We start from the raw sequence: 20,759 nt of genomic DNA, 5'->3' as shown, positions 1-20,759 counted from the left end.
TACCAATACTACGGCAATGCTCTTTTTTTTTTTTGCACGCCCAGGGATGTTAGTAACTTATGGCTTAGGTGATATTTGGAGCAGCGGTTTTACTTTTGTGTTCTCGGGTACTTTTTGACAGAAGTAATAATAATAATACCAACCCAAAGAATGTTAAATGTGAATTATATTGACTCAGAAGAAAAGCCTATAACTTATTAGATTAATTTTTTGGATGATCTTCAAAATGAACAGCTGATCAAATCTGTTAGAGTTGTAGTTAGCATGATGCACTTCCACAACGGGAAACAAGTATAGGATGATAAACAAGAACGAACATCAAAAAAAGAGAGACAAAACCATTCTATTGTATATACATGTTATCGTCTATTTTTGAAAATTACAAACAAACAACAAAAAATCGTGAATAATATTTGGTTTGTTAACAATAAATAATAACAAACACAATGACAATAACACGAGGAACAACGAAAAACGTCTAATTTCATTTCTCTTGGTGTAAAAAAAACTCACAACCGTTTTGTACAGAATTTATATTAACAACATATTTGAGAAAAAAAAAACACACTAAAAGAAAAGAAAAATGTAAATCTTTTCTCATTTTTCAATTTCTTCTATTTTGGGAGATAAATTAATTCCTAACATTGCCAATCTAAAGATAGATTTTCTTATTATTTCAGTTATATATGCACAGATTATTATTAAATTAAAGAGAAGAAGAAGAAGAATAAACCCAAGTCTAGGCGTATTTTTTTATTTGACCCAAATTTTTTCATAAGCATTTTTTTTTTTCAATTTTTTGTTCATTATCTTTCTATACTTAACATTCTATACGCGAGTGCGTGTACTTGTGCACTAAAAACCACAAAACTGCACAAACTTAAAGAGTTACTAAGAAACGCAACGCCCACGATTTTATTTTTTTTGGATCTTTTTTTCTTTTTCTCTGTTTGATTCACTCAATACAATTTTTTCCCTCACTTGAAGTTAACTTAAGTTAATTACTTACTTAACATTTTTGTTCTTCTTAAGTTGTTTTTTTTTTTTTTCCCCTTTTATATTAAGCATTTTTTTTCATTTCTTCCCATAATATATATACAGGCTGTCTGTATATACCATATGCATTTGTTGTTCTAATAGAAAAAAAAAAACTTAAACAGAATTTCAATTTTTGGCGTTCAAAATTCCTACTTTCTTCTCTTTTTATTTCATTTCATTTCATTTCCATCTTTATTTTTTATTACTTTCTTGTCATTATTAATCAAATATCAACTTCACATATCCCCCGCTCCCCTAGCACCACCCACTTCTTCCAATGTACCAACAACCATCAAATCATTCATATTCGTCAACCGATTCTTTGAGATGGTCGTCAAATAATCCTTTCCGTCAAGCATCCATTAGTCAAACCCAACCACGCAATAATTTTGATGAATGGGTGGACAAGAATAAACAGTTGTTAGATTTATCTAGTGATGAAGAAGTAGAAGAAGAAGAACATGGGGCCGCAATAGGGTTCCATCAAAGTACTGAAAGTTTTGGTAAACCAAGTGCATTTCCACCTACTCCTGTTCGTGCAGATAGTGATTCAAGTATAAACTATGCAAGGTATGTATTTAATCTTTTATTTAAATATTAATTACTATTACTAGAAGAAAAGAACGGAGAAAGAGCAATTATTGGAAAAAAAAAAAGAAAACGGTAATGAAAATAGTATTTTCCATTACTAATTTATCGGATCAATAAATCTAGCCCTGAGTCCCATTAGTTACTTGCTCTGGATTTTTAATTTTATTTTGTAATTCTTTTTTTGTTTTGTCCTGTTTGTTAACTTGGCCTCGTTGTTAGTCAAACAATTTGTTTTGCATGAATAAGAAAAATTAGAAAGAGAGAGTGAGTTAGTGAAGTGAGCAATAGAGAAGGCACGACTTCGCCGCACTTTATCTGCGAATAGCAATTTGTCGTTTGATACCTTTGAGGCGAGTTTAAATTCCCCCCCCCCTCCTCCTCCTCCTTCAACAACAACAACAACAAAAAAAAAGAGGAATAAAAATTAAAATTCTAACCACAACATATTTATTCTTTCTTTCTTTCCTTTCTTCTTTTCCTTCGAAGTTTTAAAGTTATAAACAAAAATTTTAAGTTACTAACTTATTTGAATTAGAATGTCCAAAAATCCATTTGCTTCAGCTTTGTCACAACTGGAAGATAAACCACGAGCACAAACCCCAACTCATTCAAGTCGTGCTCCGCCGCGTCCACCAAAACCTTCACAGAAACAGCCACCGCCACCAAGTTATGAGGAGGCTGCTGGCCCCGAAGCAGCAAAGAAAAGTTACCCTAGAGAAAAAGAAGGTAGAAGTGAAGACTCTAGAGAACGAAGAAGAGAAAATAGTAGAAGTGGTCACAGTAGAGAAAATGGTCACAGCAGTCACAGTCGTAGTTATGGCAGAGAACATGGACGTGGAAGCGATAGGGATAAAGATAGGGAAAGAAGAAGTCACCGCAGTAAAAAATCACCAAGCAAGAAAAAGAGTGACCCAGTAAAACCGAAAAACTTGGATACAATCGATAAATTGGATGTTACTGGGTTTGTTGGTTTCCATCATGATGGTCCTTTTGATGCATGTGCACCACACAGAAATATAAAGAAGGAAAAGGCTCCAGTAATGGCCTTCCCTATTGATGGACCTAACAATTCAATAGCTGGAGGAACAAATATGACCAAAGACGATCAATTAAATCTTGCTTTTGGAAATTACCACGAAGAAACCCCAGTTATCAAGACCAATAGAACACAAAATGACCCAACATCAAGTATTTATACCCCAAAACAGAATCCTTCAGTGATCAATTTTGATTCCAATACCAATTCTACTCCAATTCATGGGTCTACTACTGCTGGTTTAGGATCAACTACGTTTTTGGATGGTGCACCTGCACCCAAAGGTGATGAACTTTTGAATCCAAACGCTGGTGTGGGAAGGAAAAAGTCAATAGTACAAAGATTAAGAAAAAATAGTGGATCTGAAAGTAATTCAAGAAGAAGTTCTAATGAAGGATTACAACCACCTTCCCCACCATACCAAGAACCTAGAAGAGGATCATTAAATACATTAGAATTAGATAATGATGACAATGAATTGAAACCACCTGGTAACTCATTTATAAGAAGAGTAAGAAGTTTGAAAGTAAGAAAATGATAAAAATTTGGCCAAATTCAATAAAAAAAAAAGTATATAAGAAAAGGGATAAGACAAAACGATTTAAGACAATTCAAACACCAAATAAGGAAGAAATTTTAATTATGGGACAAGTTTTGATTTTTTTGAAAGGACATTTTCTTTAATGTATATTAGACAGTTTATTATTATTATTATTATTACTATTTTTTTTTTCTTGTTATTTCTGTATTTTGTTAGCTTTTTATGTGTGTTAGTTTTTTAATATATGTTTTAATATTTATACATTTATGCATATGTATATGTATAATATAGCTATTGAAACAAAAGTAGTTTTTGCTTTTTTGCTTTTATTGTAATGCCATGTTCCAAAAAATGTAATGTTAATCAAATTTGAGTTATTGATCTTGGTTCCATATACCATCATCAATAAAATACAACCAACAAAACCCATTCCAACTACTAATTATTCCAATGGCACAATAAACACTATAAATCATCAAATTCAAAAATTCAAAATTTTGTAAAACGGGGTATTTATGTTTAAACAAATCAAATAAACTAGTTATAATAACAACAACGTTGAAAAGTAAAATGTATAAATTGACCATTCTATCTAAAATAATCCCACCACCTTTACCATTACCATTACCAATACCATTACCAATAATATTATTCTTTGAAGGTCTTACTACTTTTCTAAAATTGAAATAAAATATAATGTACCAAGTATAAGTATAAACCACTTTAATTAACCATTCATTACAGGTGAAAATAAGGGGGAATAAAGATCCATAACCACAACTAACTAATAAATTAAATGGAGTCAATAATTTTTGATCACGAGCAACTAATAAAGTCATGGGGAAAATGACTAATAAAATTGCTTTTTCATGTACGTGCCAACCAAATAAAAATGATGCATAACCACATAATGTAAGGGCACCAACAAATCGTCTATAAGTTGGTTGAATGAATAATGGGATTAATGCCATGATTTGATAAAATAATGTTAATAAAAATGTCAATTTTGGAGTTATATTGGGAAGTATAAAAAATTCAATATCACCAACAATACCACGAGTTGAAGTTTTCAATAATTGATCATTATTTAATGAATTTGGATCAAATTGGAAAATTTTTAATAATGGATATTTACTCATGGGGATTTTTTTATAAATTTGAATTAATATTCGATCAAGAAATGAATAAACGGCCCAAATATTAGGTGCCCAATATGCATGAGTCAACCCACGACTGAATGGGAATAATCGAGAAATTAATTGTGGTAAAACATTATAAAATGGACCAAAGGCAATGATGAATACTAAAATAACAATACTACCTAATTTGAAAAGATTAATCCATTGAATAAAATTGAAAATATTGATGAAAAAATTTTTACGTTTATTCCAATAAAATTTCAAACAATAACCTCGAAGAAGGAATATAAATACTGCTGGAGCCAAATATAAATAAATATGTTTGAAACATAACAATACTGAAAACCAAAATCCACATGACAAATATTGTTGTAAACGAGCACTATTTATACATAATAATAATATTCCATACATCATACCATTATATTGGAAATGAATATGATCAATAAGTATCAATCCAGGAGATAATGCAAGACTGGCAGTAGCCACATACATTCTTCTTTTCGCTGAAAGAGTAGGTGAAGTTTTAACAATGGTTTGTAATGCATAAAATAATACCAATTCACTAATAATAACCGTTAATCGTTGGAAATAAATTGTTGGTAATCCATATTGACCAATTTCAACAATATCTAAACATCCATCATTGGCAACAAATCGTGGTACTAATAATGATAATAAATATTCAAAATAAGCGAAAAATGGTGGATAATCTAATGTCCATTGTGATGTGTTTTCAATATACCATTGAGAAATTGGTAATTTATTGGTGATGGCTAACCAATTTCTATGTACATCAAAATCTGTTGAATGATACCCAATGAAAAGAAGTATTTTAAGTGCTAATGAAATGACCCATATATTTAGAAGTGAATAACTATTGGTCGTGTCGGTGGTTGTGGTCGTGGTCGTGGTGATTGTTTCTGCAGTTACTTTTGCCCTACCATTGGGAGAAGATGATAATGACGGCTGTGGTCCTGTACTTTTCTTCTTGGCCATTATTTTATTTCCATCAAACTATTAATCAAAAAGGGTAACAATGAAGATAAAGACAAATGTTTCGTTCAATTCTTTGTGTGTGTGTGTGTGTATAAATTTATCCCACGTAATTTTTTTTTTTTTTCTTTTTCCAGAAAATGTCTTGAATTTTTCATTTCCGCCAAAAGTCATAAAACAGCACTACTTTGTATTTTCTTATCAAAAATATACAAAACCCTTTGATGGTAATTTAAATATTCTTATTGTCTACATGGATCCTGAATATCATTGGATTAAAGAAAACTTATTGTATGTGAACAAAGTTAAAAATGCAAGACTCAGCTACTTGTACTGGTGTCAAAAAGTTATGCACTTTTTTAATAACAACAAGCTAAATTGGCTTAGTTGTTCAGCGCCTAGCTAGCTCAATCGGCTTAGAGCGTGAGACTTTTAATCTCAAGGTTGCGGGTTCGAGTCCCGCGTTGGGCTTTTAATTTTTTCTTATTTTTGTGACTATGGTCGTGTAACAGTACTCAATTTGAAAAAAAGTTTTCTTCTTCTTCAATTTTTAGTGTGTATGTTATAATTTTTTTTTTGAATGGAAAAGAGAGAATTCCAACTCAAGTTCAATCACGTCTTGAATCTATAGAATTCATCAATTGGAATTTCACTCATAATATAAACATGTCAAGTGAGAAGGTAAAAAGAGTGGAAGCAGATGCAACTGATTTATTAGCCAGTCTTTCAATAGACAAAAGTGGCGAAAAACTTGAAGAAATCAAAAAGGGATCAACACCTGATCCTTCTGATTTATTGGGTGGTCTTTCATTAAAAGAAGGTGATTCCAAAAAACCTGAAGAAAAGAAAGAAGTTGTTGAAGAACCTGAAAACAAAGAAATTAACGACGATAAGAAAGATGAAGACAAAAAAGATGAATCAAAAGATGAAGTTAAGGACGGAGATGGAGCCAAAGAGGAAACCAAGGAGGAAGTCAAAGAAGAATCCAAAGAAGAACCTAAAGAACCTAAAGAACCTAAAGAACCAGCTACTAATTTAATTAAATCATCTTATGAAGTTAAAGTTAAATTAGCTGATATTCAAGCTGATCCTAACTCACCATTATATTCGGTTAAATCATTTGAAGAATTAGGGTTGTCACCAGAATTATTAAAAGGGTTATACGCCATGAAATTCAATAAACCTTCCAAGATTCAAGAAAAGGCATTACCATTGTTACTTTCAAATCCACCAAGAAATATGATTGGTCAATCACAATCAGGTACTGGTAAAACCGCTGCATTTTCATTGACAATGTTATCAAGAGTTGATCCAACCATAAAAATGCCTCAATGTCTTTGTTTATCACCAACTAGAGAATTAGCAAGGCAAACTTTAGAAGTCATTACCACTATGGGTAAATTTACCAATATTACTACTCAATTAGTCGTACCTAATGCCATTCCAAGAGGTTCATCAGTTAATGCCCAAGTATTAGTTGGTACACCAGGGATTGCTATTGACCTTATAAGAAGAAGACAATTAAATCTTAGCAAAATGAAAGTTTTCGTTTTGGATGAAGCCGATAATATGTTGGAAGCACAAGGATTGGGTGATCAAGCTATTAGAGTTAAAAAAGCTTTACCTAGAGGAGTTCAATTGGTATTATTTTCTGCCACTTTCCCAACTGAAGTTCGTGAATATGCTGAAAGACTTGTACCTGATGCTAATTCTTTAGAATTGAAACAGGAAGAATTGAATGTTGATGGTATCAAACAATTATATATGGATTGTCGTTCCGAACAACATAAATTTGAAGTTTTATGTGAATTATACGGGTTATTGACCATTGGTTCATCAATTATATTTGTTGAAAAGAAAGAAACTGCCGATGTATTGTATGGTAAAATGAAAAAAGAAGGTCATACTGTATCTGTTTTGCATGGTGGTTTAGATAATACAGACAGAGATAGATTAATCGATGATTTCCGTGAAGGTAGATCCAAAGTTTTAATCACAACCAATGTTTTGGCTAGAGGTATTGATATTGCATCTGTTTCCATGGTGGTTAATTATGATATGCCAACTGATAAATATGGCAAACCAGATCCATCAACTTATTTGCATAGAATTGGTAGAACTGGTAGATTTGGTAGAGTTGGGGTATCTATTTCATTTATTCATGATAGAAGATCATATGACATTTTGATGGCCATTAAAGCATATTTTGGTAATGTTGAAATGACTAGAGTTCCAACAGATGATTGGGATGAAGTGGAAAAAATTGTTAAAAAAGTTATTAAAAGTTAATCCATGACAAGGAGTGATATAATGACGATAGCGTTTTTTTTTTTGTTTATCCTGTTTACTTTATTTCTTTATAACATTTATATATATAGAGAACTCTAATAATATATTTGAATAATGACCATTATTTTGTTATTTGGTCAATTTTATATTTTACTTAACTTTACAATTTCAAAGATAGTAAAAAAGAATTTATGTACAATGAACTAATATTTTGCAAATTACATGAACACTATTTACACAGTAATGACTTGTTTAGATCTTGGTGGTAATCTTCTTGAAACGATATCCCAATCAATACATTCCCAAACATTTTCTAAATATTGTTGTTTACCGTATGCACCATAATTAATCAAATAATTTCTTGGAGAAACATCAATAGCTAAAGCAGGTACCAATCTTTTATTATGGAAAGCTGTTTCCAATTCAGCTTGTTCAACAGATCCCAATTCAAATTCACTAGTTGAGTTGTTGTGTTTTTGTTTATTTTCTGTTGATTTATCTTGTTCTTCCTCGTTTTGTTCTTGTTGTTGTTGCAATACACTTTTCATTCTTCTTAATTGACCTGATCTTTCAGAATCATCAATCATACCGCCATTATATGTATTGACAATTGCCAAATTATGAAATAATGGTGATGAAAAATTACTTTTACTCAAATAATTTTCACTCATGGTACTTTCAGCTACTAACCATACTGTACCATCACCTTTTATCCCCTTGGCAGAATTTATAATCAAATTTCTTAATTCTTGAATAGATCCAAATGAATGTTCAATCCAATCAACTAATTCTTTATCCAGTGGAACATTTTTAAATTGATCTTTTGGTGTTTGTAATAAAACTTCGGATCCACTAGGTATGATTTCTTGTGGTTGTTGTTCTAATTGTCGAATATTTTCAAAAAAAAATTGTAAATTATATAAATTAGTGGCATTTTTATGAATATGAAATAATTCTGGTTTATTCATGGTGATGGATATGATTTCATTTAAAGAATAATTAACAACATTTTCACCATCACCATTACCATTGTCACTGGTACTACTGGTATTGTTGTTGATGTTGTTGCTATCACTAAGTAATCCATTGTTGGTTTGAGCTAAATGTTGATTTAAATTTTGAACCAATTGTTGACCTCTTTGAAACCATAATTGATTTATGGCATTGTTAGTGAATAGCCCTTCAAAATTGGCGTTTGTTGCCTTAAGAATTTCTAAAGTTTTATTCACCGGTAAAGAAAAAGATGTCGATATAGACCTAGTGAATATAAGTGAGGATCTTCTAATCATAATTCCGTGAAGCTTGTGATGGTTAAAGGTATGAGGTTATTCGATAGTAATTGAAAATTTTTTTTTTTTTGGTTCTATTTTTTTTCCTCTTGAAATTTTTCTCCATGGTTACACTAATAATTGAGATTCAAGATTTGTTTCGAACTTAGTTGCCCGTCTTATTTGTTCAATCGATAGCTACATCTGTCTATGTTCTGTTTATTTTAGGAATACTACTAACTATTTATATTTGTTGGGTCATGATTTTTATAAAACTCATAACATTACTGTTGCTTTGATAGTCGTTACATATGTTTTTTTTCTATTATTATTATAGGAGTACTCAGTTTTCTTGTTTAGATGTTGCAATTATGGTTTCGTTTCGTGCCAGTCAAAAGCAAAAATAAGGAAGCTCTCAAAAAATATTGCCTTTTAATCAATCTATACGACTTTGTAACCTTGTATGTATTTTTATTCAGTTTCGGGTGTAAATTTCTTTTTTTATAGAAAGTTGCAAAAAAATAAAACTAAGGGAAACCATAGTAAATGATTTTCAGATGACTCAGGCGATTAACCTAATTCTTAGCTATTAGGTTATACTTAAAAAGTGTCCAATTTATATTTAAAAGTATTTTGATAGATTTTTATATATTTACTAATAGGTTTTAAGTTTGATCTTCAATTGTAAAACTTTTTGTTAAATATTAGCAGTGATTTTAAGACTAAAAAAAGACCCTTCTAGCAATTAGCCAAGATCTAACAATTCAGCTGATTGATGCAATATTTTTAATTTTTAACTTCTTTAAGCCTCTTTTAAAACTGATTTATCAACTTACTAAACCAGTTCTCTTCTAAATAATTGCAAGTTCGTGAACAAAGAAATACATATATTAAGAGGATGTAACTAAGAATAGCAATTTCAACTTTAACAAATTGGTTCCGTGGTCTAGTTGGTTATGGCATATGCTTAACACGCATAACGTCCCCAGTTCGATCCTGGGCGGAATCATTTTTTTGTACGCTCCTTACGGCGTCCCTTTTTTTTTTTGTAGGCCATGAGCTAGCTTCTTGCAACACATCCCGATTAAAGACAACAATTTATTCTCTCTCTATGCATAACCTGAACCTAATCTTTCAAATGTTTATATCAAAAAAAGATTTTCAATACTCTAAGCTTGCAAGCGACAACTAAATGGGGATTTAGTTTTCAGTTACAAGATTTTCATGTTTCTTGTATTATTTGTATATGGTACAAGAGAGAAATGTGTTTGATGTGTCATAACAAATATCTTTTATAATAATATATTAACAACTGATCAAATATCATACCTAAATCTATGTGTGTGTGTGTGTATAATCGTGTGCATCTGAACCAAAAGTGGTTAAAAATGGTTACCAACAAGTGGATGAAATGAAACAGAAAGTGTTAAATCTACACAAAATCTTTTCAATTGCAACACAAAAATATTTTTTTTTTTTCTTACAAAAAACTTAAATTACACAAAATCGGGGAGATTTTGTTCCTTTTGTTACTTTTTCCTTTCCCGAAAAGAGAAAGAATTGCTTTGCCTACTTGTCTTCCTGCCTACTGATTGATTAATTTGTGGTGTTTCATTTTCAATTTCTTTTTGGCTTCTGGAATTACACACACACAGTATATATATGTATCTGTATGTATTAAGTGGTGAGTCAGTGTGTATGTTAAAAATATTTTAGTTTCTAGATCTTGCTAATTGTTATTTATTGATATCACAAAATATTTAATCACAAACTTTTCCACCAAAACACCAACTTAAAATTTCACTTTGTTTTTAATTTTTGTTGGTTATTAGCTCTGAATTCTTTTTTGAAAAGTAGTTTACTATTTGCTCAATTAAAGTTCAATTTATACATACGTACATACAAACGTATCATTGCCAAATTAATTTTGAACGGAGGCTTCAAGGAACATAATCATAAGCCATCACGACGACATAGCAAATACCGGGAATTAACACCGAAGAATAGCAAAAATATAATAAAACGTGCGAATAATAAATTCAACATTTTTTTTTCCTTCTCCTGGCCCTTTCGTTAAATCCTTTCCCTCCCTTCTTGGCTTCCTTGGCTTCCTTCCTCCTTCCACTTCTACTACGGCCAAATAGAAAAAATTTGGAAAGAAAAGAAAAACCCTTAAAGAGAACAAACAAACAAGACAACATATATTTCATTTGCATTGATTAGAACTCAATAAGGAAAATTTTTTTTTTTCATTTTTTTTTTTTCATTTATCCACATTTAATTTTTTTTGTCAACTTTTTCTTTCCATTTTTCAAAGAAGGGTTTTTCATTACCAATAGGTTACTAAATACATTATGAAGCCTTCAATATTCTATAGTTCGAGACAACCCTATCTCAAATATTTGGCAATCATCTTAACCACCATCACCATCTATGTTCTAACTCATAGCAGTTATCTGGCTGATCCTAATATCAATGATGTCACCACTAAGCCAATACTGGAAACTGTGCCACAACCACCACCACAATCACCTTCATCACCAGAACAACAACAACAACAACCTGCAAACCAAGATCAAATCGTCAAGGTGCCTGAAGAATTGAAAAACAAACCTCAAGATTTAGTTGTTGATAACAATAAAGATCAAAAACCAGCTGTATCTGGTGTACCAAAATCCTCCTCCTCCTCCCCACAGCAACAAGAGAAACAAGACACCAAAAAAGAACTGGAAAATTCTTCTTCATCAAAAGATCCTGTGAAACCAGAAAAAGTTAAAGCCACATTTGTCACTTTAGCCCGTAATTCTGAATTATATGATTTGATCAAATCTATTCGTAATGTTGAAGACCGTTTCAATAGAAAATTCAATTATGATTGGGTATTTCTTAATGATGATGATTTCACCCAAGAATTTAAAGATTTAACTACAGCATTAGTTTCTGGTAAAACCAAATATGGGAAAATTCCTAAAGAACATTGGTCATATCCTGATTGGATTGATTTGAAAAGAGCAGAAGAAACTCGTAAAAATATGAAATTACAAAAAATCATTTATGGAGATAGTGAATCTTATCGTCATATGTGTCGATTTGAAAGTGGGTTTTTTTGGAGACATCCATTATTAGATGATTATGATTGGTATTGGAGAGTTGAACCAAGTATTGATATTCATTGTGATTTGAATTATGATTTATTCAAATACATGGAAGATAATAATAAAGTTTATGGTTTTACTATTTCAATTCATGAATTTAGAGCCACCATTCCTACATTATGGGATACCACGAAAAAATTCATTAAAGAAAATCCTCAATATTTAGCTGAAAATAATTTTATGGATTTTATTAGTGATGATAAAGGTGAAACTTATAATTTATGTCATTTTTGGTCGAATTTTGAAATTGCCAATTTGAATTTTTGGAGAGGTGAAGCTTATAGAAAATATTTTGATTATTTAGATCAAACGGGTGGATTTTTCTATGAACGTTGGGGTGATGCTCCAATTCATTCTATTGCTGCAGCATTATTTTTACCAAAAGATAAAATTCATTATTTTGATGATGTTGGTTATAAACATAGTGTTTATACTCAATGTCCATTAAATCCTCAATTTAGATACGAACATAAATGTCATTGTAATCCAGATAATGATTTTACTTTTAGAGGTTATTCTTGTGGTAAGAAATATTTTGAAAAAATGGGTTTACAAAAACCTAAAGAATGGGAAAAATATCAATAATTGAAATATTAGCCATTTAGGTTTTTATTTTACATTTTGTTATTTTGCATGGTTACAGGGTTGATTATATTTCATTTTGTTTCCAGTTTAAAGTTATTTCCTCAAGTCAATTTATAGAAACTTTTAAAATACATAACATGCAGACATATATACATATAAAAGTATTTAAAGTCCTGACCAAAAATATGATTTCTCTATGGTGAAACTCTCAGTCAATGGTATATTATCACTACTATTACCAACATGAACTTTGTATTGGCCCAGTTGTACTGACCATTGATTGGCATATTCATCGAAAAACGAAACTGAATCTTTAATGATCAATTTCAAATTAACAGATTTGGTTTCATTTGGTTGTAAATTAACTTTAGTAAAACCTTTCAATTCTTTAATTGGCCTAATCACATCAGATTCCACTTTAGATACATAAACTTGAATCACTTCAGAACCAGTCATCTTACCAATATTTTTCACCGACAATGAAACAACAAGACTTTCTTCTTCTTCTTCTTCTTCTTCTTTATCTTTTGTTTTCTTCTCCAATTTCAAATCAAAAAATTCAAATTTAGTATATGATAATCCAAATCCAAATGGGAAAGCAACTTGACGATTCAATTTTTCATAATATCTATAACCAACAAAAATATCTTCTCCATATAATACTCGACCTCTTTCAGTTTTAAAATTCAAAAAAGTTGGATTATCATTATTTTTCAATGGGAAAGTCAATGATAATTTCCCATTAGGATTGACATTACCAAATAAAATATCAGCAATGGCATTCCCACTTTCATTCCCACCATACCAACAATGCAACAAAGCTTTCAGTTTATCCAACCATTCAGAAAATTCCACAGGTGTACCGGATTGATTAACAATAATGGTGTTTGGATTAACGTCCAATACCGATTCAATCAATTTATCTTGTAATCCAGGTAATTTCATATCAGGACGATCATAAGATTCACTTTCCCAATCTTTATTTAATCCAATAATTAAAATCACTAAATCTACTGATTTAGCCAAATTTACTGCATTGATGATTTCTTGTTCATCATCATTAATAATTTCATTCATACCAAGACGAATCCCACCACCAAAATATTCTCCAACTTGATCTTTTAATGTAAATGTAGGTGCCGAACCATATTCAACAATGATTTTATAAGTTTTACCTTGATGTAATTCAATTGATCCTCGTTCTTCAATAGTTCCAGAATTCAAAAATGAAACTCCTTTAATTTGTTTGGTTTTATTATCAACAACAAGTTTATCATCAATAAATAATTGTGCTGTACCATGAACAGTTAAACCAAATTCATAATGTTGGGTTTTTGATGGTGTGAATTCACATTCAAAATCAATATAATATAACCCATTAGAAGGGATATCTTTATGATAATAATCACCTAATAAAATATCAGATATTTCTGTATCTAATTCATCAAATAATTCTCGATCTTCATTAGGAACGGATTTTGGCTTTTTATAAAATTTCATGGAAAACCCGGGTTTACCAGTTTTGGGATTGATCACTTGTGGACCTAATTCTGGTAAATATTTATATGCTTTTGCACCAATAGTATATTTGAGTTGTGATGTAATATCAAATTTGGAAATAGAAGATAATTTCTCAACAATGGCATTATAAGGAGTAGTGGTGTAATAAGCTGGTAAAGTGGCTGACCCACCACCTGAATAAGCGGCAATTTTTGCATTAGGACCAATTATTGCAATAGACTTGGAGCTGAAGTCGACGTCATCCCTTTTCAATGGTAATAAATTATTATCATTTTTCAATAAAACAATTGAATCTTGAGCTAGTTTGCGTAGTATATCTCTTGTTTCTTGAGTGTTATTCTCCGATGATTCTTTACCATCTTCAGTGACCACAACACTTGACTGTTTGGCAAATTTAATTAATTTTAAAACATTCTTTACACGATCATCCAAATGTTTGATATGCAATTCTTTTGATTTAATCATACTAGTCAACAATTGTTTATTACGGAAAATTGGAGATCCTGGCATTTCTAAATCCAAACCATTTTCAATGGCTTTTTTACTTGTATATGTCCCATACCAATCAGATATAATTGTCCCTTGCCAATTCCATTCATCACGTAATATATTTTGCAAGAAAAATTTACTTTGAGAAACATGTTCACCATTAACTTTATTATACCCTGTCATCAAACAAATTGGATTACTTTCTTTAATAGCTATTCTAAATGGTTCTAAATAAATTTCTCTCAATGCTCTTGGTGTAACCAAAGAATCACTAGCACTCCTTTCATCTTCTAAATCATTACAAACATAATGTTTAACCGTGGCACCAATTTCATTATCATATTGAATACCCTTAATTATAGCACTGGCAATTTGTCCAGTTAAATAAGGATCTTCAGAAAATGATTCAAATTCTCGGCCACCTAATGGGCCTCGTTGAATATTCATCGTAGGACCCAAGATCACGTGCGCATTTTTAAATTTAGCTTCAATGTTCATTAATTTCCCGGTTGTCAATAATAATTCATGATCAAAAGTAGCAGCTAATCCAGTTCCACAGGGGAAACAAGCCAGAGGAACACCATTGAAAAACCTTGTGCCTCTAATACCATTGGGACCATCAGTGAATCTCACTTTGGGAATGTTTAATCGAGAAATTGGATATGTATGCCAAAAATCAATTCCACCTACTAATCCAATTTTTTCTTCTAATGTCAATTGAGATAATATATTATCAATATCAAATGAATCAGTCATTGTGTTAAAAATGTTATATATAAATATATATATATTTGATTATCTTGATAGTTGATTGTTGTTTTTGAATTCCCCCCAAAAAAAAGAAAGAGGAGTATAATAACAAATTTTCGGAGAATGGAATGCCGTACTAGTAGTAGTAGTAGTAGTTGATTTGAATGTAGGTTTTTTATGGCATTTCAAAATTTTCAAACAAATTTACAGTTTGATTTTGATTTGAAAGTTTTTGTTATTGACAACAACATAATGCAACAGATTTACAAAGGAATTGTTCCGACATTTATCAAATAATAATAATAATAGAATCTGGGGTAATAAGAGAGGGCTGTGAACAAGCTGAAAAAAAAGGTTAATTTGTAACCTTATTTTTTTACTTGTCATTTATTTTACATCTAGTGTTCAGTTCCGAATATCACACCGATTTGTATTTTGGTCCCATTGAATCAATAGTTACCAGTTCATTTTAGAAAGTGATTGCGTTATCACTATATCTCACAATATGACTGACATTTTCGTGTGTGGTGTGATTGCTGTCTGAAAAGTTTGATCCATGATAGGTTGCAAACTACTTACTAAAAACTTTCAGCAGAACATTCGTATATTAACATTAATACAACTTTTTTAAAAAGAGTGTATAGATGTCTCCATTGACAGAAGTTGTGCTGAATTGTGTAAACTTCATTTAAGATATACTTGTGAGTGTGTTTTATCGTGTGATATTATATTATAGAATTACAAGATATGCAAGAAATTGCCTCAAAGTGGAAAACATCAAGTAAGAGAAACCAGCAACTTAAAAATTTTCCTGCTCTAATTCTTTAACCAAATAATAGTCTACACTAAATATAGTTTAAGATATTTGTGGGTTAACAATTGCTAAAGTTAAACGAATAATTTCAAGACAATAAGAACAACAATCAGTAGCATATACTATTGAGTATTGTTGGGAAAGAAGGGTCCGTAAATAAAAACATTAAAAATGGTGTGAATTTCTAGTTTGTATTTCTCGTAACTTGTTGAGGAATGTAACCTAATCTGTTATTAATAGCAACAACAGCCACAGCAACAACATGAAGCATTTCGTAGTCGTAAGTTTTTGTATTGTTGCATTGTTCGAGATTGATTGTTTTATGAACTTTGTGATATAAATATATAGAGAGCAATTGGAAATTATTGTAAAACTTTTCTAACTTTTAGATGGTGGTGTGTATAATCGCTAAAAATTGACTCCATTTAGTTGTGAGACACAAATGACAACTGCAGATTTACGCACCCACATAATTGATACTGATATAGTGAGTGACTGACAGAGTAATAGAGTGTTGAACAAAAGACACGTCAGCGATAAGAGAAAAATAAAGAGAGAATTTTTAAACTAAAAATTCTGTAATACGCGTTACACCAAGATACAAAATACTACTCCGTCCAGTTTAAGCTCTTGAGTTTCTCTTAGATCGTTTGCTTACATCGGCCAACAGTTGATATCAGTATAATCATTAGCTGTTGCAGTTGTCACTACCGCCTCAATTAATAAATGTCTTCTTTTTTTTTTCCGTCTTTGCCAAGCGAAATTGAATAAGAGATTGGCAAATAAAGAAAAATAGAAAAAAGAAATGAAAAATGTGAAAGGAGACACGTAATTCATAAAAGCCAAAAAAAATAGGTGGAAGTTTAGTAGAATATTGAAATATTAGAGGTGTACAACTTACACTTTCTACACGTATAATCTTCAATTATAAATGTCTAAAGCAACTTAAATAAATGAACAAAACCAGTAGTTGCTGTAATCTAGGTGATTATGCATAAGACAATAGAAATTGAATGTATGTATGTATGTCTGAGTGAGTGAGTGAGTGAGTGTGTATGAAATAGAAATTGAAAAAAAAAAATCCTTAACTTTCTTGATGGAAACTTTTTTGATTTCGAGACAGTCAAACCAAACCCAAACCAAACAAAAAAAAAATTACAATAAAATAAAATTCTTCTTTTCCTTTTCCCTATTTTCTTTGTTACTAATTGGAATCCATTTCTTCTTCTATATTATTTTATTTTTATATTTAAGACCTTTATTTCTTTTACTTTTCAATTCATTTCATTCTTTGATATAAATATATAAAAGTAATAAAGAATGGCTTCTACCAGATCGAATGCTCGTTTGATTAGATTTGGGATCTTTGCCCTTGTTTTAATAGGATGTGGCTATATCCTTACAAGAGGCTCATCATTCCAACCTCCAAATTATCAACAAACACAATCACCCGCCGCTCATGAAAAACAGACCGGTAATGTTGCTGCTGGAGGTGGTGCTGGTTCAGGTTCCGCAGGAGCTCAAGTTCCATTAGGCAAAAATAGAGGTCCAATACCAAAAGCAATTATGGGAGCTGGTGAAGGTGGTAGTGATGCTCCGGTTCCTCAACAAGATATTCCTGATAGTTATACCCTCAATGACAAAATTAAGGCTACATTTGTCACTTTGGCCCGTAACTCTGATTTATATTCTTTAGCTGAATCAATTAGACACGTTGAAGATCGTTTCAATAAGAAATTCCATTATGATTGGGTTTTCCTCAATGATGAAGAATTCAATGATGAATTTAAAGAAACTGTTGGTAGTTTAGTTAGTGGTAACACTAAATTTGGTTTGATTCCAAAGGAACATTGGTCATATCCTCCATGGATTGATCAAGAAAAAGCTGCTTTAGTCCGTGAACAAATGAGAGAAAAGAAGATTATTTATGGTCATTCTGAATCTTATCGTCACATGTGTAGATTTGAAAGTGGGTTTTTCTGGAGGCAAGAAATTTTAAACGATTATGATTACTATTGGAGAGTTGAACCAGATATCAAATTATATTGTGATATTGATTATGATATCTTTAAATGGATGAAAGATAATAATAAAGATTATGCATTCACTATTTCCTTACCAGAATATAAAGAAACCATTCCTACTTTATGGGACACTACTAAAGAATTTATTGAAAAAAACCCACAATATTTGGCTCAAAATAACTTGATGGATTGGGTTTCTGACGATAAAGGTCAAACTTATAATGGTTGTCATTTCTGGTCCAATTTTGAAATTGGTTCTTTGGCATTTTGGAGAAGTGAAGCTTACAGAAAATATTTTGAACATTTAGATAAAGCTGGTGGATTCTTTTATGAAAGATGGGGTGATGCTCCAGTTCATTCCATTGCTGCAGCATTATTTTTACCAAGAGAAAAAATCCATTTCTTTGAAGATGTTGGTTATTATCATGTTCCATTTACCAATTGCCCAGTTGATAAAGAAGTCAGAAAGGCAAGAAATTGTAATTGTGATCCTAACAAAGATTTTACTTGGAGAGGCTATTCTTGTACTACCAAATATTACACTTTGAATAATTTCAAAAGACAAAAGGGTTGGGAAAAGTACACTGCTTAATCAGGACAGGAAACGAAGATAGAGAGAGAGAAACCCCTCTCTATTTATTCCACATATAAGAATTATGAACGTTCAAAGATCTTTTATTATTTAGCTATATTCATTTTGAATTATTAAGATTAAAAGATTGAGAGTCAATAAACTTTTAAACCTGTATTCTAGTATGATTACATTTATTTTAGCAACTTTTTTTTTGTATTCATTGTTTTTTTATATATATATATTTCTGTTTTATATACACATGTTAATGTACTTTGCAGTTTAGTAATTAGAGATTTGCTCCTGACAGAGTTAGTCTCGGTGATGTTGAAAAGATCTACTATTAGATAGGTTAGACTATTGTTTGCTAGCACCAATAAATAATCACAACTACTCCAGGGGTAGGAAACTGATCTAGTTTGTACTAATATACGAAGTGTTGAAATTTCTAAAATGACAATAGTTACGATTTAATCTATTATAATTCAGTAAGGAACTAAACAAATCATTACTAAATCAAGAGAGAAACGAAAGAACAAAGCTGGACATGTTCAAGTTTAGACCAAGTATCAATAACAAATCGACACATGCTATTGTTGATATATATAATGAGTACAACATTACGGAAACTTTTAATGGAGGAGGTGCGTAGTAGATAACATTCTTGATCAGAATTTAAAGGAATAATGTAAGACTTAACTATAAATTCTAATTTTAACATTCCCCGGGAAATGGTTCATAACTTGTGGATGCCTAATATTTTCATTATTTGTTTATAATTGAATCATTGAAAATTCAAGCAATTGAACCCAACACCAAAGTGTGGAGGAAACAAGATAAGATAGAAAGATATACATTACTCAAATAATAATATCTCCTTATCTCCTAAACCCGTTCTCTCTCTCTCTGTCATGATCCCGTTTTCCTAAAATGTATGGATCAGCTTTAAAGCAACAAGTTTAGTAAACTCGGGATGTATCGTGCTGTGGAAGTCAGGTCCATGTGCCAAACCGAGTTCTAAAATGAAAAAAGGAAAAGGCAAAGTTGATTTTGTGGTTCCTTAAATTTTAAGGATTAGAATTCTTCTTCTTCTTTGACTATACGTTTTGAAGTTACAGATTAACCCCAGTCACATATAAAATTTAGTAATTGCAACTCAAAAAGGAGAACCCACTACAAATCTTGACGCGATAAGTATGTTTATTCCATTAAAGTAAACAACAACAACATACCTTAGTAGAAGAATTTTACATTCTCTTTCATTAATTAAGATTTGAGATTGATCATTTTAATTTTCACATACATATATATATGGTTGTCTTTTTATTGTTTGATTTTAAAGTCCAGCTTTTTTTTTTGTTGCATTTCTTCAGACATTGAATTCTCGAGACAAACAGACTGTGGACCACAATTCAGAAATCAGACAATAATCCCCATCTGGTAAATCCTTTTCAAGCTCATTTTTCCATACATACTTTTTGATCCGGAACCGCCTCAAAGAGAACATCAACCTACGTTTTCTGTTTATATATTTCCTTTTATAAACCAAATAATAGAGGAAAAAGTCGTTGCAGAAGTCAAAAAATTGACAACACAAAAAGAGAGAGAGAAAAAGAATTTAAGAAAAAAAAACACGACCCTAATTAATTAGTACAACAACAGAAACAACAGAAACAGAAACAACAGAAACGAAAAAAAAAAAAAAAAATTAGTACTAGTAACTAAAAATTAAAATCACACTTAAGAAAAGGGAACACCAAATTAAGATTTAAAATTTCACGTTTCATATTTACATTTTCAGTCTTTACAAACTTTTAACATTACTTAACATACTTAACATACATACATTCACACACACATATACACTCAAAAACAGGTAACTTATAAATACACTTGTAAACATTTTCATTAAATACCAAATTTAATTAATTATCTTATCCCACTTCACAACA

The 20,759-nt window shown here is 30.8% G+C and overlaps 7 protein-coding genes and 2 non-coding genes across 9 annotated transcripts; 6 read left to right on the top strand and 3 right to left on the bottom strand. All coding sequences in view use genetic code 12, as the record gives it.

Annotated features, from left to right (window-relative positions):
* Nucleotides 1–1,315: 1,315 nt before the first annotated feature.
* CAALFM_C301890CA (uncharacterized protein) lies at nt 1,316–3,203 on the top strand (the record flags this gene model as incomplete). The annotated part of the gene is made up of 2 exons (XM_019475289.1): nt 1,316–1,608; nt 2,165–3,203. 2 exons carry the CDS (start codon nt 1,316–1,318, stop codon nt 3,201–3,203), a joined length of 1,332 nt encoding a protein of 443 aa, XP_019330834.1.
* Nucleotides 3,204–3,580: 377 nt separating this feature from the next.
* ALG8 (dolichyl-P-Glc:Glc1Man(9)GlcNAc(2)-PP-dolichol alpha-1,3-glucosyltransferase) lies at nt 3,581–5,344 on the bottom strand (the record flags this gene model as incomplete). The annotated part of the gene is made up of 1 exon (XM_716643.2): nt 3,581–5,344. The coding sequence occupies one exon, from the start codon at nt 5,342–5,344 to the stop codon at nt 3,581–3,583; it is 1,764 nt and encodes a 587-aa protein (XP_721736.2).
* A 393-nt stretch (nt 5,345–5,737) lies between these two features.
* On the top strand, nt 5,738–5,812 carry tK(UUU)1. Its single transcript has one exon. It is a non-coding gene; the product is annotated as a tRNA-Lys (tRNA).
* A 195-nt stretch (nt 5,813–6,007) lies between these two features.
* DBP5 (ATP-dependent RNA helicase) lies at nt 6,008–7,630 on the top strand (the record flags this gene model as incomplete). The annotated part of the gene is made up of 1 exon (XM_716645.2): nt 6,008–7,630. One exon carries the CDS (start codon nt 6,008–6,010, stop codon nt 7,628–7,630), a length of 1,623 nt encoding a protein of 540 aa, XP_721738.2.
* Nucleotides 7,631–7,863: 233 nt separating this feature from the next.
* Nucleotides 7,864–8,919, bottom strand: CAALFM_C301850WA (mitochondrial 37S ribosomal protein mS43; the record flags this gene model as incomplete). The annotated part of the gene is made up of 1 exon (XM_716646.2): nt 7,864–8,919. One exon carries the CDS (start codon nt 8,917–8,919, stop codon nt 7,864–7,866), a length of 1,056 nt encoding a protein of 351 aa, XP_721739.2.
* Nucleotides 8,920–9,833: 914 nt separating this feature from the next.
* Nucleotides 9,834–9,907, top strand: tV(AAC)2. The gene has a single exon. It is a non-coding gene; the product is annotated as a tRNA-Val (tRNA).
* A 1,345-nt stretch (nt 9,908–11,252) lies between these two features.
* On the top strand, nt 11,253–12,638 carry MNT2 (alpha-1,2-mannosyltransferase KRE2; the record flags this gene model as incomplete). The annotated part of the gene is made up of 1 exon (XM_716647.2): nt 11,253–12,638. One exon carries the CDS (start codon nt 11,253–11,255, stop codon nt 12,636–12,638), a length of 1,386 nt encoding a protein of 461 aa, XP_721740.2.
* A 165-nt stretch (nt 12,639–12,803) lies between these two features.
* Nucleotides 12,804–15,404, bottom strand: CAALFM_C301820WA (uncharacterized protein; the record flags this gene model as incomplete). The annotated part of the gene is made up of 1 exon (XM_716648.2): nt 12,804–15,404. One exon carries the CDS (start codon nt 15,402–15,404, stop codon nt 12,804–12,806), a length of 2,601 nt encoding a protein of 866 aa, XP_721741.2.
* Nucleotides 15,405–17,532: 2,128 nt separating this feature from the next.
* Nucleotides 17,533–18,828, top strand: MNT1 (alpha-1,2-mannosyltransferase KTR1; the record flags this gene model as incomplete). Its single annotated transcript, XM_716649.1, has 1 exon — nt 17,533–18,828. The coding sequence occupies one exon, from the start codon at nt 17,533–17,535 to the stop codon at nt 18,826–18,828; it is 1,296 nt and encodes a 431-aa protein (XP_721742.1).
* Between the last annotated feature and the right edge of the window lie 1,931 nt (nt 18,829–20,759).

Source organism: Candida albicans, chromosome 3 (assembly GCF_000182965.3).
Source record: "Candida albicans SC5314 chromosome 3, complete sequence".
NCBI classification, from domain to species: domain Eukaryota; kingdom Fungi; phylum Ascomycota; class Pichiomycetes; order Serinales; family Debaryomycetaceae; genus Candida; species Candida albicans.
The sequence above is the reverse complement of the archived record's forward strand: the minus strand, read 5'-3'. Positions and strand labels throughout refer to the sequence as shown.